This window comes from Limanda limanda, chromosome 15 (genome assembly GCF_963576545.1).
Source record: "Limanda limanda chromosome 15, fLimLim1.1, whole genome shotgun sequence".
Classification (NCBI taxonomy): Eukaryota; Metazoa; Chordata; class Actinopteri; order Pleuronectiformes; family Pleuronectidae; genus Limanda; species Limanda limanda.
In genome coordinates, this window is record NC_083650.1 from 4,966,578 (window position 1) to 4,991,657 (window position 25,080).

The 25,080-nt window shown below is 41.2% G+C and overlaps 1 protein-coding gene across 1 annotated transcript in view; it reads right to left on the reverse strand.

Moving 5' to 3' along the window:
• The window catches only part of anapc1 (anaphase promoting complex subunit 1), a 33,428-nt gene that overhangs the window by 3,847 nt on the left and 4,501 nt on the right, over positions 1–25,080 (reverse strand). The window contains exons 12-49 of the mRNA XM_061087506.1: positions 24,934–25,029; positions 24,158–24,248; positions 23,973–24,038; positions 23,724–23,861; positions 23,265–23,408; positions 22,394–22,454; positions 20,362–20,417; positions 19,136–19,267; positions 18,949–19,023; positions 18,621–18,731; positions 18,120–18,289; positions 16,913–17,004; positions 16,481–16,629; positions 14,434–14,512; positions 13,871–13,907; positions 13,492–13,565; positions 13,167–13,345; positions 12,910–12,996; positions 12,519–12,658; positions 12,242–12,360; positions 11,681–11,811; positions 11,221–11,361; positions 9,981–10,133; positions 9,745–9,826; positions 9,436–9,527; positions 9,180–9,314; positions 8,799–8,881; positions 8,199–8,277; positions 8,022–8,096; positions 7,547–7,599; positions 7,260–7,407; positions 6,955–7,151; positions 4,426–4,512; positions 4,149–4,266; positions 1,989–2,066; positions 1,810–1,877; positions 1,290–1,428; positions 442–528 (exon numbers count right to left, since the gene is read on the reverse strand). Coding sequence (XP_060943489.1) covers positions 442–528; positions 1,290–1,428; positions 1,810–1,877; positions 1,989–2,066; positions 4,149–4,266; positions 4,426–4,512; positions 6,955–7,151; positions 7,260–7,407; positions 7,547–7,599; positions 8,022–8,096; positions 8,199–8,277; positions 8,799–8,881; positions 9,180–9,314; positions 9,436–9,527; positions 9,745–9,826; positions 9,981–10,133; positions 11,221–11,361; positions 11,681–11,811; positions 12,242–12,360; positions 12,519–12,658; positions 12,910–12,996; positions 13,167–13,345; positions 13,492–13,565; positions 13,871–13,907; positions 14,434–14,512; positions 16,481–16,629; positions 16,913–17,004; positions 18,120–18,289; positions 18,621–18,731; positions 18,949–19,023; positions 19,136–19,267; positions 20,362–20,417; positions 22,394–22,454; positions 23,265–23,408; positions 23,724–23,861; positions 23,973–24,038; positions 24,158–24,248; positions 24,934–25,029 — 4,042 coding nt within the window. The remainder of the gene's footprint in view (positions 1–441; positions 529–1,289; positions 1,429–1,809; positions 1,878–1,988; positions 2,067–4,148; positions 4,267–4,425; positions 4,513–6,954; positions 7,152–7,259; positions 7,408–7,546; positions 7,600–8,021; positions 8,097–8,198; positions 8,278–8,798; positions 8,882–9,179; positions 9,315–9,435; positions 9,528–9,744; positions 9,827–9,980; positions 10,134–11,220; positions 11,362–11,680; positions 11,812–12,241; positions 12,361–12,518; positions 12,659–12,909; positions 12,997–13,166; positions 13,346–13,491; positions 13,566–13,870; positions 13,908–14,433; positions 14,513–16,480; positions 16,630–16,912; positions 17,005–18,119; positions 18,290–18,620; positions 18,732–18,948; positions 19,024–19,135; positions 19,268–20,361; positions 20,418–22,393; positions 22,455–23,264; positions 23,409–23,723; positions 23,862–23,972; positions 24,039–24,157; positions 24,249–24,933; positions 25,030–25,080) is intronic.

A 25,080-nucleotide genomic window follows, 5' to 3' on the forward strand; every position in this document is an offset into this window, starting at 1 on the left:
ACGCTAGAAAATGACTAATTTTCTTCCATTTCACTGTGAAAGCTGAAGCCAGCGACCCAACCAATTAACCTGGAGGTGTGAGGAAGCCGGGCTGCCTCTTTACTATGACTGAATATGAGTCAAGTGCTTAACCAGATGAAGCATCGGTCATGGCACCTGGAGCATGTCTGCTCTTAAGGTTTGTTTTTCCATTAAATCTGTTTTTACATATTCAGGACATTACTTTAAAGACTTTGCTGCAGAGATTACATTTTGTTTAGATATTCATGGCCTTGTCCTGATAGTGAAAGTCACATCAGCCTTGGCTCAGGAGGAAGAGCGGGTCATCCACTAATCAGATGGTTGACGGATTGATCCCCTGCTCGTCCAGTGGGCAGGCTGAAGTGCACTCGGGCAAGGAACTGAATCCTTAATTGCCTATTTCTGTGCGCTCAAACTCACGTGTTTCATTCCGTCAGACGCTTTACAGAAAAGCTCAGCAAAGGAGACCAGGGCCGGCTCAGAGGTGAATGTTGAGATGGCTTCAGGCTGCGGAAAAAAACAACACATGAGGAAAGAGTAAAATTATTTAGATTCACAAACACACAAAGGAAGAATAGAGAAACAAGACAAAGACAGCCGAGGACGAGAAAAGGAAAAGATTTTTTAGACAATAGGAGAGAAGTGCGCGAGGAGATGCAATCAAGGCAAGGAAGAAAGGAATGAAAGATGAATGCACAAGAAGAAAAAGATGAAGGGGGAGGAAAGGACAGTGAGGACGAGTGGAATAAATGACACGTATTCTGTGGACCTGCAGGTGTATTGACAGAATACACTAAGGCCATTTGGAAACCAGTAATAGTCTGTCAGCCACACAGCTGCCTGGTGAAACCTGTAGTGACAACCTGCCAGGACTGGAAACAACCAGCCACAGGGGAGGAGGTCACCTACATTGCACTCGCTTCTATATGCAGCCCGTTGTTGTTGTTGGTGCAAACTTGTTTCTTTAAATGTGTATCTTAGGCATTTTTGTGTGTATTTCTTTCAACAGAAGGGTTAGGGTTTATTTCTCCATCTCCTTTTTTCTACAGTCTCAGTTTATCCATGAGTATTATCACTTCTCCACACAATTTCAGCAGAGTTAAACTGTAGTAAGAAAAAAAGCCTACAAAAACAAGTGACCACATAAAAAAAAGAAGGAGAACATGGTTTGTTTGGTCTGTACATTCAGATTCAAATTGTCCACATCGCTCTTTCTGCCCTACAGAATCTGAAAGGACTGTAGGTGTTACTGCGTCCGTGTGACAGACCTTGAAGGCTTGGACTCCGGAGTTCCGGTGGTTGACGGTGGAGGCCAACAGGCTCTTCCAGCCCTGAGGGTCGTCTTTGTAGGGCAGCTGGCCGGCCCGTAGTTTTACATACAGCACCCCGTGTCGAGAGAGGATGGACCTGAGGGAGACGGAGAGAGAAACGGTTCTTTAAATCAATTAACCATAATCAATACAAGAGATCAGAGTGAATTCCTGGATTCTACTTATCCATCTCTGAGTGATCAGTGTATTTGGTGGTTTCTGTTATTCTGAAATCAGTTTCAAAGACAAGCGGTTTTTTCTTTACTTACTGCTAGAGTTGGGGGAAATTATTTCAAGATAATAATTCAAATTTTATTCAGCGTTTATAATTAACACTCAAAATGTCACATAATTATTTATTTTAAGCTTAAAGACCGTTTTGTGCTCCTGAGGGAAAGTTGAGGTTTAAAACTCTGTGACAAACACTTGTTGTGTTGTGATAATTGCTAATATTTGTTGATTGCCCAGCTCCACTTACTGCAGATGCTGTGTTTCTTTGCTGAGATCAATGGACAGTTCCCAGTAACGTGGCCCCTTCACCTTCACCTGCAATAGGCAAATATAAAATTTGCATGTTAGGTGATAAAAAGATCAAGAGATTAGAGCTTTATCTGACAACCTAATTTCCACTATGAAGCTGCTGTTCTCAGACTTTACCCGTTTGAGATGGTGCAGCTCAGGGAGCATGGTGGGAGCCATCAACTCTACCGTCGTCTCATCGTACCACTTGGTCGCCTGAAACAAGAGGAAAATACGTCATCACAGCCCACACAAGGTTAAAGGGTCATATACAGACACAGTTTCACACTTTCACTTATTGTTAAATCTAACCACAGATGCGTTGAAATGGATCGATAAGATCTATAACCTGAATTGAAGGGCGTACGCGAGGTGGATGAAATAATCTTGCTTCCTGGAAATTAAGAATGAAGGCAAGAATTCTGCCCAGGCCGCACCCGATAGTGAGAGTCATGACTCTGATCAGAGAGCAGATAATCATTGAAGTACAGTTATGAGCTGTAAAAGCCTAAATTCCTTTAAGAAAACAGAACATTACAGAGGCGCTCCTGAGTCAACTCAACCGAGTCACACAGGGTGTAGACTTATTCTGATGAAGAGAGTCAAATCTAATAAATTAAGTGTTAAACAGAAGGAATGTGGGTGTGAAGTGTTAAGCAGGAGTCATCTTCAATAACTGGTGATGTTCATGTGACAGTGAAACAGGCATTTGTGCTTATGAATACAATAATGTTACCAGAAAGTGGAAATACAAGACTTGAGCCTCTTCTTCATTTTCAGGTTAAATACTCAAATGTATCATACTAAGATTTTACAAAAGTATTGTATCTGAATTCTTTATAAAACTAATTAACAAGAAGATTATAAAATGTGCATGAATTTTTGCAAGTCACGTAACGTGGAATCAACGTCATAGTGTCCATCTTAGCTTTCTGCTGTGAATTTAATTGAAGTGAGGAACGCTGTGAGGCGTCGTCCCCACTGTGGACACCAATGTCCATCTTTCACCTTCAAATCCATCACATGTGGAAGTCCTGAAACACCAGCAGCTTGAGTCCACAGTGGGTTAAGACGCCGACCGTGTCCCTGATCTAAGTGCATCCTCTACTTTCCTTGTCAACTCTCTAGTGTCTGTAGTTGACGGTCACCACGGATGCTTTTAATCAACTGCATCGAATACCTGCACTGACCAACAACATCGTACAGACAAAAACAGTCAAGGTACAGCAGCGCCAAAATTAACACTATCCTCTAAACGGCAAAGTGAGATTTCTCTTCATCTACTACAGTATACATAACTGCAATTCACATATACTTTTGAAATAATCCAGGGACAAACTGTGAGAGAAGGCCGAGAGCTGGGCCTGAGTGAACGGGTGTGAGGACACTGAAGCTGGGAGCCGGAGGAAGCAGCACCGGCTGACGGCAGCAACGAGCGATGAAAAGCAGAACGTGGGGGTTTGGTGGGCAGGAGCGTTATTTTGAAATGAACTGAGGTTGGCTCATATTTTGTGTCACAGTTCATGTTAGCTTGTGTGTGTGTGTGTGTGTGTGTTTATGTGTCAAGAGGAAATGGGCGATTTTACAAGTATGACAGAGATAGAGACGTAGAGGAACTGGCCGCCCGGTTAAGTAACAGAACAAGCTACTGCTTTCATTCTCTATTGTCCACATTGAGCTTCTTCATGACTGAATACGGAAGTCGAGCAAATGGTGGAGAACATGTTATGTTCTTCGTTGCTAAACATATTGCGACAATATTGTGACAAACTGTAAAACCAGAATTACCTCACTGAGGTTGCATCCCCCTGTCAATCCTGCAGATTCCATCTACATGTTTCTATATACCTTTTTTCCAGATTCATATAAGGACACTGTGACCTTTGACCACTGAAACCTTAAAACAGTATCTTTGAGTTCAAGCGACAACTGATCCTCAAGCAGTCTTGAGATATCACATTCACAAGAACATGAGGAGCACTGTGACCTTGACCTTTCACCTCCAGGCACCGAAATGGAATCAGTACATCTTTGTGAACGTTTGTACCAAATTCGGTTCCATCTGATCTTCAGATATCATGTTCAAGAAAAACATAAACATACTTTGTGAAGCCACCATGATCTTAGCCTTTGACTTTTGGCTCCCAAAATGAAATCCAAGCTCAAGGGAATGTTTGAGCCAAACATGAGAGAATTCACTCGAGGTGTTCCGGAGATATCGCATTCACAAAAACAAGCTTTCTTGATTCACAGGTGTTTGTTTGCATGTGTCAGCCACACCGCCCTCATTGAACCAACCTTGTAGGTGACCTCTAAGAGGGCGTAGCAGGGCTTCAGGGAGTCCACGTCCACAGGGACCAGCAAACGTGGCTCAGCCGCCAGCACGGCCAGGTGCCGCAGGGCCTGCAGGTGGTAGCTGCAGCGGCACAAAGAGTTAGAGATTTACCGTCAAATATAAGTGGGCAAGACAGATTCAGTATACAGTAAATTATTACTGCTGAAAAACATGAGAAATGTATAAAATTATATCATATCATTTTATAATTTGTGTGAGATAAGACTCCTGAGGTCTCACCGGTTGTCGGTACTGTGAGCGGGGAAGTGTGGGTACAGCGCACACAGCAGAGCAGCGATCGCCGAGTTGGACGTGCTCAGGGTGTACCTAACAAAAAACATTAGAAAGACTGTTACTTGATTTGTGTCACACACACACAGTTTTCCACAAGCAACAAGGAAGTTTGCTTTTAAATTGTCCTCATGAAACAATTAGTTAGTGAATCCAGGTGTGCGTTCTGATGCAGTTAACGTCATCGCCTCTTAAACGTAATAGCTGCCAGTTGAGTGTCTACTTTGACTAATGGGGTCATTATCTTTAAGTTGGGTCAGATAATAAAAGGCTGCTTGCATCCGGGTTAATTGTCAGAGCACTTGTTAACTGAGGTGAATTACTCTGCTCTCCACTTTAATGGACGGCTTAAGTCGTGTTTAGCATGTTTTAAAAACCTCAACGTTACATTCTTCGTTTCTTCAGTTTACAATTCAAAAGACCTGAAACACAGAGTCACAGTCAGTGAAGGTGAAAATCTGGTGAACTTCAGAGTGAATCTGGGCCCAATTCACCAGAACTGGGCAAATAGTAGATAATTAAATTTTCACTGTTCAGTCAAATTTTGCTCAACAACTAGTAACAAGGAGATATAAGGAGATAGGGATTTGAAGAGTTCAAAGCCCAAAAGAGCTGGAATCATTGCGAAGCACTGCTTGGATTAGGAACCTTGATCACACTGTGAGATATCAGCAGCTTGGGGTTTGAATTACAGTCACAGACTTTTGCAACCTCACAAGCGACCTCACAAGTGAAGTTCTAGCTGTGTTGCAATTTGTTTCTACGGCGCACAAAGATGTGTGACGTTAATTAGACGAGAGGAAGTCTATCTTCTACATTTGACCGACACTTAATGTTTTAGGCGCATTGGGCAGCCTCCGACATACTAAATTCACGTACAGGTTTCGCAGAACCTTACATGGCCTGACTTGGTGTGGGAGGACATTTGACCACTCCCAGGAAACCCACACAAACATGATAAGCCACCGAGAAAGCCCCTGTCAGCCTGTGGTATGAGCTGTTAGTCCTACAGTTTGCAGTAGCAGCAATTAGTCTGAATATCTAGTGTGACTTTGGGTTGGAAGAAAAACTCAACTTTCACTTCAGTTTCCTGCTTAAAAAAATTAAGAAATGGGAAGAGAAACTTACTGAGCAAATAGAATGCGAGAGAGGAAACAAAGGAAGGAACAAAAGAGGTGAGAAAATGAATGACGGCAATGTAGCGCTGACAAAATGCTTAGAAGAGCAAAGACATGTGAATGGCAGCGAAATGAAAGTGGGGAACAGACTGAAAGGACAAAAAGCACACTGCAGACGTAAGAAAATAAAACAATGACATGGCAAAAGGACGGCTCTCCAGCATGACATTCGCCCTCTGCAGGCTTGTGGGAAACTCACTACACAGTATGACATTCAAACTGAGGCTCTGCTCACAGCTGGCAGGTCGAAAATAACAACATAACCTGAATACAGTCGAAAAGGTTCATCTGGTTGGGGCTGTAGGTGGAGAAACCTTTGAAACATGTAATCAGAAAATACACAGGCCAAGGTCAGTGGTTAGAGGAACCCGGTTTTTGTGTGCGTGTGTGTGTGTGTGTGCGCGCATGCCATTCATTTTGCAGAACACAGCAGTCAAAATAGACTTGTGTGTATTTGTACGTCTCGCCCACATGACGTGTGTATGTGTGTATGTGGTGTACCTGGTTCTTCGCGGAATCGGCCGTCCGGAATCTAGTGGGCGTGTCCCAGTATGTACGTACGCTATGTTTTCAGTTCGGAGTCTACTGCAGTTCAAATACCGTGTCATATTTTGGACGACACCTAGAATATTATTTAACCTCAGTGTCTTCATCAAACAGTTAATTCCAGCGATATTTGCAGGCAGTTTTGTCGTAAGAGTAAACTTCAAATTAACAGGGGCAGACTAAACATACTGTATCGCTCAACTTAGTATTTACACTCATTGCAAGGAGCGTGACGGAGCGAGGGCTTGTAAAGAGGGAGGTGTTATTTTGAATCAAGCATTTGTCCAACTGATGCAGGAGTGGGTAAGAGCATAACAAGAATAAATGCTACTCAGCCGTTCCTGTTGTTCACCCAGAACTTTCAAAGATGTAGAAATAATCTTAAAACACCACAGACAGGAGATTATTATATTTTATAACCTTCTGATGCAATAACAACTATTCAATCTATTGTGTAAAACTGTTGCTTTTTACCTGCTTCATCAAAGTGCCTTTATATATCATATATAGATGATTTATATTGCTGCTGGGATCTCAGTTACCAAACATCATTCCCTTGGATGCCAAAATGACATAACGTGTCTTATTTCACATAAATCAACAAAGATTATTACTTCCTTCCGAGAGCACTGTCATGTCTATTTATTTAATTTTTTTTATTGACTTTTCTGCAAAGCCCATTTTGATCCCAAGCGTATAGTAGGTTTTAAAAACCTGCTGTTTGTGTATGAACATGAGTGTATGAGCATCTCACCTGCCCCCTCCCAGGAAGAGCAGGCCCAAAGCCATGTGATGAGCCATGTGGAAGCCGTAGTTCATCTCGCCACCAGTTCGCTTGTGGAAGAAGCGACAGAGCTGCAGGACCTTCAGATTCCCAGTGCCAGACATCACCATGGACATGGCCAGCAGGATCATGGACAGACCGGTCTGCAGGTTGTAATAACCAGTTTGCTGGGGAACAAACACACACAGGTTGGCACAAAGAGCAAGAGGGTCAGACTGTGACCATCTTGTAAGGTCAAAGCACAAATTCACATGTATAGAAATTAAAACACTTACAACAGCAGCTGTACCAGCAAAGGACATGATCTTCATGAAGGTCCTGGCGAACTCGTAGAGGCAGTCGAACGCATCGGAGTTGGCGGAGCCAGCGAAGCGTAGGCCCAGAGCCATACAGGCCCCGGCTGTGATGTAGTCCTGGGCTTGGCTGAGAGAAACAGAAAACATGACGTGCTCAGCCATGATGGTGGAAGAGCAAAACTACAACCACCACAGAAGGTGGAGGAAGAATCATGGATTAAGAGAATATTTCCTGAACAGCTGTCAGATCTTCTCTTAATACTCACGCCATTGTCTCCATGTTGATGTCCTCTGAAGGGTCAAATGTCCCCCTCATTATCTGGAAACCCAAAGATGTAATTGAAAGGTGTGTGCCAATTACTTATTTAGGATATTGGTGTAATAAATATAAGTGCAACATGTTTTCTAATCATCTTTTGTATGTCAGTCACTAAGCAATCACTGCTCCTTTCTTCCTGTGAATCTGGAGATAGATACTAGATAATGAATTTGTACGACAACAAATTAAAAGATTCAATATAGCTGGAGAGATCATTCCGTAACAATTAAAGACAAAATATTTAAAATCAGTGTGAACGTCTGAAGCAAATTAGAGAATGAAACTGGGTAAATATTTGAAAACCTGCCCTAAAGCAGAACAAGAAACCACAACTCTCAGCTGGGAATTCTGTACGAGTTATGGTGACTTGTGGCCTCACAGCTTCAAATACAGTACGTCTGCAGATGTGTGTATTTTCTCACCTGGGGTATGTTACTCTTGACCCACTCAGTATTAGGGACGATTTCATCCCACATGATTATACACCGAGCAAGAGTCTGTGAGGGCAGATAAGAAGAAGGAGAGAGAGAGGTATATCATATTAAGAGAAAGGTGAGAAAAATGACTACACACACACACCGAGCTAGTGCTTCACTGACCCTCAGCAGCAGAAACTCTGGCTTGATGAAATCCAGCAGGAACCAAGTGTCCGGAGGTTTCAGCCAATCAGCAATCGACCTAGTGGAGAAAACCACAAAGCGGTAAGGGGGTGATAATAGTGTCCTTCAACACCGACTGAGCCAATAGACATCCGAGGAGCCTCGAAGAAGACAGGAACCTCTTGACCAAATGCAGAAAGCTACGAGACGGAGGAGACCTGTTCTTCTGTAGCGTAATGTGACAACGGGACTCAGGGGTGAGGTTTTTCATCAGGTGAGTTATGATGCTCTGCTCAAGGATAAAGAAAGAATCACTTTGGCAATGTAATAAAAACTCAAGAAGAGTTAACACAGTCATGGTTTACAAGTATGTGTCTGTTATAAAGTTTGTTTATTCGTGTAATTTACTGGATCTGAGGTCCCACATGCTCTTTTTCATTTGCATAATCTTCTTAAATGGTTTGTCTCAGAAGAAAATAAAAGAGTGGGTCTGTAGGAAACCTGATTTTGAGTCACAATCAAACATTAATGTAACAAATCAGGCGTCAGCAATCACATTCAACATGGGCCATTTTTCAGAGGTCATTTGTCTTCTCTTACCTGTTGTTGGTCTTGAGGTAAATCATGGCGAGGGCAAGCGTGGCCCCTGGACACGTCACATCCACATTGATAGTGTCACCTTCCTGGAACGATGATTGATAGTGCTTGAAGGAAACCTGGCTGTTAGTTAGCAGCGAGCTAACCTCACTAACTGGTCAGATAATGATCAGTTATCATTACTCTCTTTCGTTTTAATCCTATTCTATCAGTTGTGAAACTTTGTTTTGTGTTGTGGTGGCACACGTACCACTTGTCATTTACTATTGTGTTGATAAACTGTGAAATACAACAGGTGTTATATATAGTAAAGCTTTCCCCCGGACATAATCAGAATGATCAAACACTAATATTGTTTATTGATTTTTGGATCTGTGCATCTACCTTGATCTGGTAGCTGGGGGACTTGTGTCTCTCCCTGTTGGCCCCAGCCTGAGCTCTGCGGTGGCCCCCCACCATGTACTGATACAACTGCTCAGGGACATTCAGGTCCGTCATCCCAATCAGGTTACTGCCATGCTGTAAGGAGAGAGAGAGAGGTGTGAAGGAAGAGAGGACAGGGGATAAAAAGTCATCCTTATTTTATTAAGTTATCCTTATTTTGACTTCTAAATACAACTTAAAGACTTCAGTCACTTACCCCCAGACAGACCATGCCCAGGGCCAGTCCAGCAGCGAGTGAATACGACTCTCTGTCGGTACAGTACTCCATCTCTGGACCAGGGGGGCGGCCTACGACAAGTTTTTGGTTAATTTGTGTTAAATGCAAGCAACAAATATTTTTCCTTATCAATATAGATTAATATGACCATTGTTTTCCAGATCTATAGATTGATTTGTCTGTAAAACTTTTAAAAATCTTGAAACGGTTAGATCAATTTTCTTCCAATCAACAAATCAATGCAGCTCATGTCTTTATCGATCCAGACACACATCCACACACACACACCTATCTCAGACAGCAGGACCTCAGCGTTGTGCCGGTGTCCTGTTCCCTGATACACCAGCCCGATGCCAATTACAGCAGCAACCTGGAGATAAGACGGGAGAGAGAATTGAATGTTTCAATTTCATGCACGGTAATTTCTGTTTGTGTACAGGGTTTATGCAGCAGATATGCATCACGTCTTCTCAGATTATATTGATTATTATGTTTGAACGATTGCATGCACAGCCACTCTTTACCTGCACATTGTGTGGCACGTCCAGCTCAGTTGAGGTGGGTGGGAGCAAGGCAGGGATGTGTATGCTAAGCAGGCGGGTAATTGACATGTCCATGGTGCCCAGCTTGGCTGAGGAAACGCCCAGTATGAGCCCGATACTGGTCATTTCATGGCCCTGACAGAATGACAGAGACAGAGGATGAGGGATTCTTCTCAGAACAACAGTCGTCACTTCCAAGTAAAGTGTAGACACCGTGAACCAGATTCCCGCTGCAGCAGAACAAATGACTCTGATCTCTTAAGAATCCAATCAGTTTCCACAGAGATCAACGTTACGGACAGCTCTCATTAGACCCCTGTGGATCACTCTGTGTATGTATCGTGTGTGTGTGTGTGTCTGTCAAATCATGCTCTGCCTGCATGTTACACAACACAAATACTCACAAAAAAAGAGAGATGTGTATAATTTTTTTTTTTTTTTTTTTTATTATTTTTTTTTTAAATTGTGAAGTATACACTGAAAGGTTTATTTAAATCCTGATCCTAATTTTGTGCGATCTTTGAGCCTTTTTCCTGAGCTGGCAGTTTTCTGAGAGACAGCTACATTTTAATGACATTAAAAAGGGATTTCCTCTGATTCTCAGGAACTTTAAAATCTGTATTCTCACATCGTATTTATAGAGGGATGATTGAGACAGAGAACTCGCTCATCTTTATGAACTGCAGCTGCATTTTACACCTTCAGCACTATGGGACCTGAAAGTGAATCGATCTCGAACCAAGTGTGAACTCATTGGGTAAAATGAATTTTAAAAAAGCTTTGTCTCATTGCATCCTGTTGTTTTTCTCACCTGAAAGTGGGAAGCCTAGTTTCAAAGCAGAGTTTCACTTTGACTGGCTGCTTGGCTCTGATGCAAGTTTACATCTCATACAGTCATCTGGAGAAATGGGTATAAGAATGACTGTGTGTGTGTGGGTTTGTGTGTTTGTGTGCCCATACAATGAAAGTAGACTGGAGGTGCCCTTGCGTAACCTGTATTTAAGTTCATTTTTGTTTTACTCTTTCAATTCTTTGGACGTTGTTGTGTGTGTGTGTGTGTTTACACCACAATAGGAAACAGTAATTAAAGGAACAATCAACAGTAAACTGAGCATTAAGGTGAATACTATATGGGATTATAAATAAAATGTGTATATATGCTTTGTTCCTGCTGTGAAACTCAAGGTGTGAAGAACGTACATGTGAGTGTGACTGTGCGTACCTTGGTGAGGTAGTCATGTATGTTGAGCGTAGCCAGCTTGGTGAGGTGTCCATTGAGGCCAAGGGCCATAAGGAAGCCTGCATACTCATTGGCCAGCTCGGGGCTCTTTGGCTTGTTGTAGGCGATCCACGCTGAGTCGACCTTAACAAACACAAAATGAAGTTTTTCAAAGAATAAGAAAAGGTTGTTTACTACAGAGTATTTCCAAATTTCAAAAGGTGGAACATTCTGAGTAGATTGAAGATGAAATTTCAGCCTGATGGAGACGATAGAGGAAACATTACAGCTTCACACAAATTATTAGGGTTTATTATGAAGTCTATATAAAGATAAACAGCAAATTTCATTTGAAAAATCTAACATGGCAGTGTCTGGAAACAAGTGAGTGATCAGCTGCCGGTATGTAGAACTGAACACGGGGCTTGATGAGAGAGGAGAGCCCCTCTGGTTTCAGACAGACCTGTGAAGCTGGAGCTATTTTGAGTCCGGCGGCGACTCCGTTATGGAAACTGGGCCAGCCGGTCATATTGGGAGGAACATCAATGTTTCCACTGTTCAGATCCACCATCGTGTTCCTTGGAGGAGCTCGACCTGCAGAGAAACAAGAGAACTACAGGGTAAAAGAATAAACTACACAAACACTGAACTTTACAACATTACCAATGTCATTTCATATATTTCTCCAAATGACTAAGACTCACAACTTCCCAGGTCTGATAATGTCGCACTTTCATCTATTAATGTTTTAATAGGAAACGATCACTGTCACTTATACAAGTTAACCTGATGGACATCGTCTTGTTTCTAACATCTATCAGAAAAGATCATCAAGCTGGACAATCACTACACTCTCACATTTTTATAAAATTGTATTATATCATAATCCTTAATTGTTGTTTTTTGCCCTTGGAAATAGACACGTTTACTTGTCTGGTTACAATAAACCGTGTCTCTAATGATATTAGTCAATGCATACACACACAGGTGAGAAAGTTCACATCTCAACATTAACAGCTTTTACCTGTAAGGTTGAGTTTGGGGACAGGCAAAGGCTCAGTCGGTACAGGATGATAGGAGAAGAGAGTGAAGAGGCCTCGGCCGACTGGGAGAGCCATGGTCCTCTGACACAGCTGCAGGAGTCTATTTTTGAGAAACAGACCGATTTCAAATAGCACAAAAGAAATAAATCATCAATAAATCAATGATAAATCCTATGGAAGAGGATTGTTGCAGCCTGAATGTGTCTATATTCTATTATAAGACCAGAGGCAATCAGGGCCGACATACATAACACTCACTTGTTCTCTTTCTCCTCTATGTACTCGTGGTCAGAAACCTCTGGTAGCTGAACCACACTGACTCGGACCGGTCTGGAACTCTGCAGGAGCCTCCTGACCTCCTGGACCCTCAGATCCTGACTCCAGATCAGCCCAGTTACCTGGAAAGCAGAGAGCACGTGTTAAAAACTAATTCTTATCCAGCCATGCTGAGTTTTAAGTGATAGAAGCCCAATCTAGTGATGTCATGGATAGTGATTTTAAAAATCCTGAATCTTAAACCAGATCTGCACCAAAATTGAATGGGATCTTTCCGGACTCATGGCCCATCTCTGCCACAAGTTTCATGCAAATAAGTCTAGAGTGGCAACAGAACAATAATGTAGGAAGCAACATTTGTTTGTTCGCTTACCTCTTGAATTATGTCCGACATCCCGTCTTCCTCCTCATCTTGCTCTGTGGTCAGAGGAGGCTCCAAGGACAGACCTGAACCTACAGACTGGAAACAAACACAAGTGAGACATACACTGTATGTTTACAAATCACAAGGAAAGTTGCCAACAAATATAATGTTGATGTAATTTAATTGTAAGCACGGCCCGGAATATGTATCTTAATCTAACTGTTGGGCAGAAAAACAATTTGGGTTTCAACTTATTTCCTACTCACAGCTTTGCTCTTGGCCAGAGTCATCTTGTGAGCTTGTTTGGTCAGATCCTGTCGCCCAATCAGCATGCAGACCTCCTCTGACCAATCAGAAGACGGCTGTTCCCGGCAGCGGTAGATTGCCTCTCTGATGGGCAAAGCAACGCCGAATGGGACGGACTCCAGGTCCTTCAGGGTGAAACCTAAACCAGTGAAATGAGAGAAATGAGCGTGTATTTCTCATTGCCATACAAAAGGCATCTGAAGACCTACTGTAGAAGCTGTGGTGCTGATAAAGAGGATATGGGTTCGGTACATCTTCCCAAGTGTAAATAATTTCCTGTCTTACCTTCTGAAGCAAGCCACACCACCAGCTGCTCAGCCAGACTCTCACTGGAAGACTTGAATTTGACACTGCTCTGTCTAGAATAAATACACATGAAAATTAGTGAGGTAGGTGATTACAGCAAAAAAATCATGAAATGCAATGATTAAAAAAACTGAACTTTAAAAGCCTTATTTATAAATATTCTAAATGTAATTCAGGAATAATGACTCAAATTTGTTATATTATTATTATCAATAAATATGTTATAAGGATAAGGAGTTAAAGGCATTCTACTGTGATCTTCACAGACCTTCCCACTGTACATAACTATTTAGCTGCTGCGAAACAACACAAAAAAAATTAAATCATCTCCCCCTCTCACTGCTGTGAGCGGAATTACCTTCTGGAATGTATTTCACTGGCTCCGGTCTTGTGGCCTGAGAAAAATAAAGATAAGAGTGATGAACGAGAGCAATACTTTGGGGAAAGAGGTTCCAAAATTTGATCCATCTTTTGCTCATTCCATTGAACTCTCAACTGCATTTTCAAACCTGCACTGACGGCTTTTTGATATTTGTCGGTAAAAAGAAAAGGGCACTAACATTTCGTTCCTGGTGAGTGGAGGACAACATTTATGTGGGATGACATATGCTATTGTTTGGTTTTATTTCGTCAGTGAAATTAGAAAAAAAAGCCACTCTGCACAAAGCCACTCACAAAGTCAAGATCCAATTCTGAAAAATCAGGTGACACACAAATCTGCGTCACACACCTTTCTCTCTTTGTTTCTCGAGCCTGAAGCAGGGAGTTACGGGACTGCCAGGTAATAAAGGCTGGTGGTCAATACATGTTCCCACACACAGTGAAAGGTTTCCGTCAGAAACACGCGTCCCAAGTCCCAGGATACGAACAAAGACGAGTAAAATGATGTTCGAGCCGTTCACAAGACACACAAAAACAAACCTGCAGAGAGCTTGACCAGGTACGTGGACACATCAGTCGAAGTGGCATATTCATCTCCGGCGATGTAGAGAGCATAACTCTGAGGGGAAATGAGACGAAGAGAGGAGATAAAAAAGATTTAGAGCAGGTATCAACTGTACTCAAAACCTTTAAGTTATGTCAGTTTTTATCTGTTTGTTTGTCGGCAGGATCGCGCAAAAATGACGGATTTCAAGGAAACTGGGTGGAAGGCTGTGACACGTTAAAGGAAAATATTTACCATACTTGTGAATTTAATCTAAATGTGCATCTTCTCTATAACAGTTCATTTGATAAGCAAAAGCAAGAAATGTCTGGCAGACAGAGTGGGTCTGACGATACTGGCTGCAAGGGGAAAGAAATATTTAACTCAGGAGGCATTTAGAATTACAGGGAGGTGAACCAGAGGGCTAGTTAGCTCATGAGCCATTTCTACTATAATAGCATTACTCTTCCAACTGCAGATCCTGGATAATATAACATCCATCACAATATAAACCAGCAGAGTGCACAAGAGCCAAGAGTAAGCAAAGCACGGACATGCATGCAAATACAGTCCATGTTCGCATGCACAGGAAAATACTGTATGAGGGCCTTTCTATTAATAGCCTTGATATGAAGCCCCAGTTTCTCAGTTAAAACAGCCAGTCTTATCCAACTGCACCCTGCGCCACCATGGGGTGAAGAAAAGGAATGGCAGCAGCATTATAAAACTGTAAACATAAAGATGCCGATATGCACCATCTTCACTGATTAAATTCAGTGTAGATATTTAACCTCTGTTGGGCCTTGGGGCTGTTATGCACCATTCTAGTTTTAGGTGCTGTTATCCTTAACATATCTCAAGTTTATTTGTAGAATTGGTCAATATATATATATATATATATGACATAGATTATCCAATGACTTAACGTAAAACGTTTTTTCATACTGATCTTTCTACAGTTTCTACAGAATAAATACAGAATAAATACTATATATATACATATCTAATGTTTCTGTCAGTCTGGTTAATAGTCAATATATAATATATATTATATAATCAATCATTCAAAAAAACACTTGTTGTGAAGGCATCGCTAGAATCCAGACGCATCAAACAATTTTAAACTAATAAAATAATTAAACGACAAAACTTTCTAAACGCTCAAAATGTATTTTTTTTATCTCGGAGTGGACAGAACATTTTTAAAAATGGACACTTCATAAACAGACTGGGGCTAGGTCGTCATTACCTCCGTCATCGTCTAGAGAAACAATAGCAGCCGGAAATAAGACTTTTTCAAGTGTCCTTTCTTCCATGGTCATCGAAGGTTCAATATAACAGCCACACACACACACACACACACACACACACACACACACACACACACACACACACACACACACACACACACACACACACACACACACACACACACACACACACACACACACACACACACACACACACACACACACACACACACACACACACACACACACACACACCTCCATCTATACCATGACGTAATTGCTCTTTATGTTCCGAAAAACAATCACAGAGCTGCTGTACGGACGGATTATCAGACTGCTTCTCAATCAAGGCTCAACTCTTTACCCTCACTGTCTTGCACACACACACACGCAGGCACACACAAAAGCCTGTGAGACCTGCTAAGGACTGTATAATATCTGAAAAATCATACCTGTCTATCTATAAAAATGAAGCTGCAGTTCCTCGCTCCCTGTGACAAATTAAATTACAATATACAGATTGCTTCACATCCCAGTTTGAGGATGCTTGTATTATCTGGGTGTCGTGGAGTCTCAGTCATTTGTTCGGTACAGATAATGATGATGAAATTTAACCATGATAAATTATAATGTTCATTAAATCTGCAGCTTTCTTCCTAATTACTCTTACTCAGATATCTCTAAAACTATATTTTTGATTTATTATGTTTTTGATTCTGCAGGCAAATGTTTCAGCTACAGTAACTATAGTCCGAGGTTTTTATCTGCTGAAACAGAGGAGCTTTGGTCGTACCAGAACCAGCAGCCGGGTCCTCTGACAGATGCCGGGCAGGTAAGGGAAGGGTGGGCTCTCCTCTCCTCTCAGACAGCTACTGAGCCAGCTCAACACACAGGGAGGCTCTGCCCTCAGGAAGGAGGGATGCTGCATCTGGCCAATCATGGCTGAGAGCAGACAGGTGAAGAGAAGAGAGGAGGACAAGTTGGGAAATGGAAACAAAAGAGGAAGGAAAAAGGAGTTAACATGATATTGGTTTGGAGAGGAAGTGGAGACGCAAATCAATTTTCATATGTACAGTCATTGGCCCACATCTCTATATTAAAAATAAAACAGACATGCAAAGAAACCTTACGGCCTTTCTCAACCACAGACCATCAAGCCTCATCTATTCTCCTACAACACGATGGTCTGCTTCCTGACTTGGTACCGTAATTAAACAGGTCTTACCCTGGTCTATTAGGCAGCTCTCAGTGAAGCCACTTATTAATGAAGGGTAGTCTCTCCAGTATAGATCCACATATTCATCCAACTGAAGGTCTCTGCAAACAGAACAATTATAATATATATTAATATCCCTGTGCAGCAATGACTCAGTGTACTTGAACACATCACGCATCATACTCATACTGAAGAAATCTACAGAACTAAAGGGTCGGAGGTAGGATTTTATTTTTACCATACTGACGAAACAGTCAATACATCGAGCTTGTTCTGCAGGAAAATGAAACAAACATCTAAAAATGGCTTGACGTACATTTTTAGCATCTGTGGCATTTAACTTGTCCTTGGCAATTAATTAAACACATTAATCAGATAGTCAATAGTTTTTAATCCTGGTAGCAAACCCCCACAACCACACAATTGTGGAAATAGAAGGAAATGTACTTTATAAAAGTAAATAAAAATTATATAGAAGGAAAAAACAATTTCAGATCTACAGGAAAAGATCAAACGAGGCACTGATATTTAATCTTAATGTCATATTTATAACTGGATTGTAAATATCAAACTCTTAGATAAAAAAGTTTAAAAAAAAACATGTAGTCTCTCCAGAACAATATCACATAAACCATCAGGGTCACCATGTTTTATCAGACAGTTCGCCTGATAAAAGCAGAAACAGTAAAAAAAACTACACCATACTTCACAACATCCCACATAAAAAAACAACACAAGCCAATTACTCTGGAGAGCGCTTCACTCTCCCACTCCACCTATTCTGTGAATGTCATCGGCACCAATCACAGCAGTCTCTTCACAACCTGTTGAAGTTTATTTCTCCGTACACGCCACTAAAGAGCCTTGATTACACACAAGCTTTCACTGAAAACAATGAGCAGCATGTTCACCTTTTCTTCTTGTGGTAGGAGCTAAAAGTTGTTAGCAGGAAAGTAGATCAGGTTCTTTGTTGTAACAAATGTCACAAGTCTCGACTCGATTTTGTAACATTCGTGTATTAAAGCAACAGTATTAGCTGTTTCTGCGATTTCATATTCATTCAGTTCTATGTGCGTATGACTTTACTCCCTTTATCAATCTGTGAATACACTGCAAAATGCTCCACTCACTTGATCAGCCCACACCTTTTGCATGCCATTTACTTTCCTCAAGCAGCTAAGAGACCTTAAACGCACACGGGTTCAGCAGTGGTTACCTGGCCATCTGCTGCAGCAGGCAGACCAGCAACGAAGCTCTTGCCCTCTGCAGCTCGTCCAGCTGCAGCTCCTGATAGAGCAGGTGGAGGACGTAGAAAAGTGCAGGGATGTGCGGGAAGAGAGGAGCTGAACTGTCCAGCTTCAGTGATGGACTGGAGGGAGAAGAGACCTGAAACAAAGGAAGAGGAGAAGAGGGGAGAGAGTTAAGGAGCAAAAGGCAAAGAGTTGAAAGGGGATAATATGTTTTCATTGTATGATGTAGCAATAAATTTGTACTAAACCGCCCATATTCAAGTAAATTATAATTTTTTCGATTTTATTAACACATCAATGGAAATTGGAGAGTAAGGGGAAGACGATGGGTGAAAAAACCTAGAGCTAAATCACATCAGGTTGTATTCAAAGAAAGCGCATCATGTCCATCCTTGTCTAAACCACATGTGCAAACCAACTAAACAACAACATGCCATAAGCAGATCCACCCAGAGTGAGTTACATACAAAGGACATGCCCTCGTTTTCTGGGGTGACAGTACTGGAGTCCACAGGACCACAGGCAGGCTGGAAGTTCATCTGACGGTGGTAATGAGACCCCAACAAATAGTCCCAGTCCTGCAGAAGGACGGCAAATTAAAAATCAGTAGAAACAGGGGCTAAAAGTCTTACTGATGGTTTTCTTTGACACCAACTCTAGTTACAAAGCATTAATTTTGTTTTCTTTCCAACAAGAAAACCAATCTGCAAGTTATCTTAAAGTAGATATTACTGTGTTTAGTGCTAACTGTGCTACAAACATCACATCATAACAGATCATTCTTGAGTCACACACCTCATCAGAGCCTCCGTCAGAGGGACGCGCCTTCTTGGCAGCAATCACGGGAGAGAGAGGCACTTCAAAATGCAGCTGGGGAGACACGGAGGACAGAGAGCAAGGTCAAGAACCGAGAGTAAGTGATCAAAGTCAAAACCAGGTTAGTGAGGCTTAAAATAGAAAAACACTCGTGCAGGTGACTTACATTTCTTGTCCAAGTCAGGCGCTCAGTGTTGTAGCCCATCAGTGTCATGAAGCAGGTGACGAACAGGTTCCACTCTGCATGAGCACTGGGACCACCGGGGGCGTTGTAGATGTTATACCACTTCACCAAAACCTGCATAATAACCGTTTTTTTATGAAAGTTGTAAATCCATTTAGATTTAGATCATTAGAAATAAAATAATTTGGATGCAAATAATAATTAAAATAATGGTACTTTTCATTAGGGGTGGGAATTGGCAAAAATGTGACGATTCAATAGTATTGCGATATTTGGGCCACGATTCAATAGTATTGCGATTCTGCGATATATTGCAATACTGCAAGTATTGCGATTTGATTCTGCGATTTATTGCGATTCATGTCCCCCATATTATTTAAAGGCCTTACAAAAAATGAGGGAAATAAGAATGCTCAACTCACTTCAAATGTCACATTTAATTCTGTGAACAACATTGTCTTCTTCACATTAACTGAAGTGCAAAAACTAAGAAAGGGTAGTGCAAAAACTTTGTCCTTGAACATTCAGGACACAGGACCTTTGTAATTATTTTCTGAATAGGAGACCTCTCACATGAACACTGAGCTCAATCATATAAATAAGAGTAACCTAGAGCTTCAATCAAATTGAGACCTGCAAGGTCATGACCCAAAATGTTAAATTCATTTGGCAATATTGCCATTTTTGTTCAGAAAAAGGAGTTGGTCAACATGCTCATATGTTAAAGTGCTCCTCTGGGCCGTTACTATATCTCCTGCAGTAGAGAACATCCTTTCCGCATACACACTAGGTATCTTTTAAACTCTGAAACTCTCCTCGTCATGCTTTGCCAGCCAGGTGCTGTTACATATATAATTGTAAATAAATATTAAAATATATATATATTTTTTTAAATATTGCAATACTTTGTGCTACAGTATCGTTATAATCGTGGGCGCAAAATATCGCGATACTGAACAGAATCGATTTTTTCCCCCACCACTACTTTTCATAGCAGACTGAATATGTGGTTGAATAGTATCACTGGTTCTCTAAGAGTCTGTTACATATTTGATATTTGCGCATTAACCAAAAAAAAAAACTACATCGTTATGGTGTTATTGACCAAAAGAAAAATATCAGCCAGCATTTGTTTGATACACATGACACGCAAACCAATGTGGTTTCTTTTAGCAGTGTTTCTAGAATTAAGCATCAGTCCAACAAACCTTCATGGCCGCTTCCTTGGGCAGGATAATACGGATCGCCTGAAGGCATTTCCTCACTGAAACAAATCAGAGAAAGAAAATGTGACAATGCAGAAATTAATGTAATTCTAGTAATAAGTAAGAATGGGTTTGGCAAAGGGAAATGACGTGACCATAACTTCACTCCACGTAAGAAATACTGATTTTATATCATGTAACTCAACCCTCGACACACACGTCCCCATATTAAGGTTATAGTTTAATCCACAGATCAAAGGAAAAAGGCTCAGATTTAAGAGATAAGATAACTTGGTGAGAAATAGTTTAAAGAACTTCCAGTAAATGTCTTGTTGCTGCACCAGAACTTTGCGGGGGAAGAGAGTTGAGAGTTTCCTCTACACTCAGTTAAACAGCCTCTTCTCAAGAAAGGAGGAAATTAAAAAAGGAAACACCACGATGCCAGTAATGAGTGTAACACTGTCTGCTTAGGACTCTGACCAATCAGATTCCTAATCAACGTCTCCGTCAGTTAATTGAACATCCAGAGTGGGAAAGGTCAGGGAAGAAGGGGATAAATGGCATTTCATTAGAGGGAGAAAGCTTCTCCTGTAGGATTGATTAGTAAATAATGGGGGACAAAGACACAAAGGAAGGGACACACACACCACAGTGACGATACTTAACTTATTTTTCATGAACAAGGTAATTAATAAGTTAAGAGGTGGTGGAAAACCTTAATGATTTAAAAGTTAATTGTCAAAGCAGATGCTGAGATGTGAACAGAAGTAGGTGGTGGGTAACAAACTAAATATGTTGTCAGTCTAATGCATAAATTAATTAAGTACTTTGTCATGAACTGTTTTTTTATATTCAAGAGGAAAACTCAGGGTGGAAATGTTTCCCCAGCGACGGGTACAACACGTCGTCATTTCTAGCAGTTTCAAGCTTTCCATTTATCAGCTGAATGGATTTTTTCTATCTAACCGCACAAGCAATTATTTTGACATCAAAGTGTTTGTCATGGAAACATTAAACTTAACAAAAACGATGGTATGGCACAGAACTTGGTGTAATAGAGAAATTATCCAACAGGACATGGTTAGTGAAAGACATATTGATGGAATCATTTTTATAATTGCTTTAGATTAAATCTGGACGCGGTGGGAATTTGTCTTAAAAGGGGGAATGTTGATTGAAATGTGTATTATTTTACATTTTGATGCTTTTTCTCGACTGTGTGGCATCGGCAGTTTCCTCAGTAACAACAAAGTGGTGAGTTAAATTTGCTTCTCAATCTCTCAAGCTGACAAAATATTTTCTAGCTTTAATTGCCTCAAAATATATTAACTATTTTAATATTTTCCAATGCAAATAGTCTTTAAATTCTACTCTTATCCCAACAAGACGTAATTATTTACATGTCTAAATTCAAACATAATTCTGTAATACATAAGGCTTCCATGGGATATGAAAAATATACGAGTTCATATGAAGTCATATTTATTTTTAGTCCACCAACATGTTTTCACAGAAAAATTGTTTTTTTTAAAGGCATGGAAACATGTGTCTCTGATTTTTCTCACTCAGCTACATACTGAAACTTCACTGATATAATGGCTTAATCATTATGAGTGGGGTGCTGTGTGCTTGTGCTTGTGTGTGTGTGTGTGTGTGTGTGTGTGTGTGTGTGTGTGTGTGTGTATGTGTGTGTGTGTGTTAATGGCATCAATACATCAAGATTATACGTCACTGCGTAACAATGTAGTGCAGCTCTCAAACCTAATCTCCAGGGCTTAACTGCTCTGACTCAGCCATAGGTGTGTGTGTGTATTTGTGTATGTGTATCTGTGTGTGCGCGTGGATGCACTGAAAAGTACACATATTTACAACAGGAAGTATTACTACCCACCAGGAACAGTACAAAATCACATGGATGCCTGTAGATCATCTTTGTTTAGTTCAATTTCTTGAACCTTGTCTTTTTGTCTGTGTGTCTGTGTGTGTGTGTATAAGGGTGTGAGAGTGTGAGTGTGTTGATGTGTGTGCGTCTCACCCAGCTCCGAGGTAGCGATCTCTGGGATGGAGATCCTCAGCATTGTGCCACTGTTGAGTTCCTACACAGATAAAGAGATTGAACACAAATTCAATTCACACGTTCAGATCAGTTTCATGTTGTTGCAGCACAACTGGATCAGCTCAGCTGGTCAGTGTGGGGGCAGCTTCATGACCATAAATCATCTACACTGTACCCTAATCAGAATTATATGATATTTCGATTTTTTATTGGAAATTCAATGGAGATTTTTCAGCCTTTCACACATTATGTGGGAACTTGGGAATAGTGACAAAATGTCACTAGTTACTTTATTGGCATATTTTCTCCAGCGGTGTTGGCCCTGTTCTGTCATTATTTCGCTGCACTGCTGAACTGATAAATAAAACAACCTGATGAGAAAATACACCCTCGACCTGACAACACACCGAGCAGCCGGTGCTTTACAAAGTCCAGCGAGCGGTTTCAGCAAACAACCGGTGTCCAGACTCACACATCAAGGAGTCAAACCGTGACTTTCTGTTAACGAGACCTTGGACAGGGGAGACTGTCTATATCCAGTCTGACGGTATGAACCCACAGGGCAGAAGCATACACAGCTCTGTGGGTTTGGAAGAAACTTGGAAGACAAATAACTTCTGGAAATGTTGTTCATGATCATCCATTCAAAATCCATTTTCTGTTATATTTGCCTTGATTTAAACTAATAAGACAATTTCTTCAAAGTCTCATTCAACACAAACTTGATCCGTCCTCCCCTCTACTAGCTTTTATTGCATATAAATGGCATTTTCAAATATATGGTTCAAAGCATTTCTACAGATCAAAATGTTGGAGATGGTTCCCTGAAAACACACAGAAACAAACCTACCAGAGTGACCCGGTTGCAGACGGGGTCCCGGAGAGCATGGATGTAGGGCATGGCCTGTTGAAAAGAGTAATCTTCCAAGAACGAAGCTTCGTGGTGTTTAATGTTTGGACCCCTCAGCTCTGACACGGGTGAAGGCATCGCAGCCTGAAGGAGGGAAAAAGAAACAAGAGAAGTGAAGTGAGAGAAAAAAGGGAAAACGGAAGGAAGTGAAGCAAGCGACCAAGATGAGGGGACAGACTATAAATTCTGAAATAGATCTTAAATAAAAAGACATATTATAATCTGATTATTTCCTGATAATGTCAAGCAGCAGAATGAAACAGGAAACCAAATCAAGCTGCCACATTTACTGTGAGAGATTAGAAATATTTTTCAAAAGACAGAACTATTAGCAGATGACACCTGGAAGAATTATTTCAAATATATAAATTATGAAAACATGAATGACTCTGGCGATACCTCATCCAGTCTTTGGATGTGCCTGCTGCCAGCGTTTGCCGGCGTGCTAACGTTCTCCATTGGCGTGTTGAGATGAGGGAGGTGGTTGGTCAGGTTGAAGGTGGGGGACAGGAGCCCGGGGACAAACACCTTACTGACCTGGACAGACGCAGTTATGTCAATTAAACATTCAGGAAAGTCTGTTTACAATTATCAGCTGAAAAAGAGGGTTGAAGATCTGACTTTAAAAGGTCCTGCATTCGTCCTCACCCTGGTGATTCCTGTGTAGAGAACCAGACTTCCACAGGCCTCCAGAACCAGCATGGCATCTATGTTCTGTGGACCAAGGTTTTATAGTCAATAGCATGTTAACGGTTGCAAAATAATTATTTTCATTATTTGTACCTAGATTGTACCTACATGTTAATTTGATAAAGCATTACTAAAGAAAGTACCTGCAAAGGTTCTGCATCTTTGGCAGGGATGGATGTGACTGAGGCAAAGATGAGCTGAGACGTATCATTAGTCTCAATAAACTTCACACATCTGTGAAATCAAAGAAATAGACACAAATTTAATAAAAAAAAGAGTTTTCACCACCAATATGTTACATTTTAAAGGGGACATATTATGCCCATTTCACCACCGTTGATATGGTTCCTTGGGGTCTTAATGAAATGTCTGTAACATTTTTTGGTCAAAATACCACAAGGATCATTTAAAACAGCAGCCTTTTTACCCTGTCTAAATCAGCCCTCCTCAGATTGTCCTGTTTTGAGTGCTCCACCCCCCCCCCCCCTCTCACTGCCCCGCCTCCCCCTGTCACAGCCCCACCCCCCCTGTCACACCATACACACTCCACCAGATCTGGGGGGGGGGGGGGGGGGGGGGGCTATGCCATGCAGACAGACTGTGAGGTCACAATCTGATGTTTTCCCATTCGACTCACTCTAGCTTATAGTTTCTGACATAGAGGAACCACAACAAATCGCGGGAGTTTTTTTTTTCAAGAGTTTTTGGGACTGTAGACACGCCAGATACCCAAATTAACGTGTAGAAGCACTACATAAGTGGAATTTTCATAATATGTCCCCTTTAACTATTTTAAGTGGTTTGTCCTTGTTCAGTAACTTTTTGACCTTTGATTTAAATAATCTGTGACTTTTAATGTGCATAATAGTGTCTATATCAAATTGAATTGTATGAGGACACATTGTGTATGTTTGCTGACCTGAGCTGTTGGTGAGACTCCACAAGGAAACAGAGGTATCGGTTCTCACAGACATCAGAGGTCAGGAAAACTTTAGAGGCCTGGCTGCTCATGTCCCTGCGAATGAGTAAAGGTGAAGATTTAGTTGACAAACAAGAAGTAAGAGTA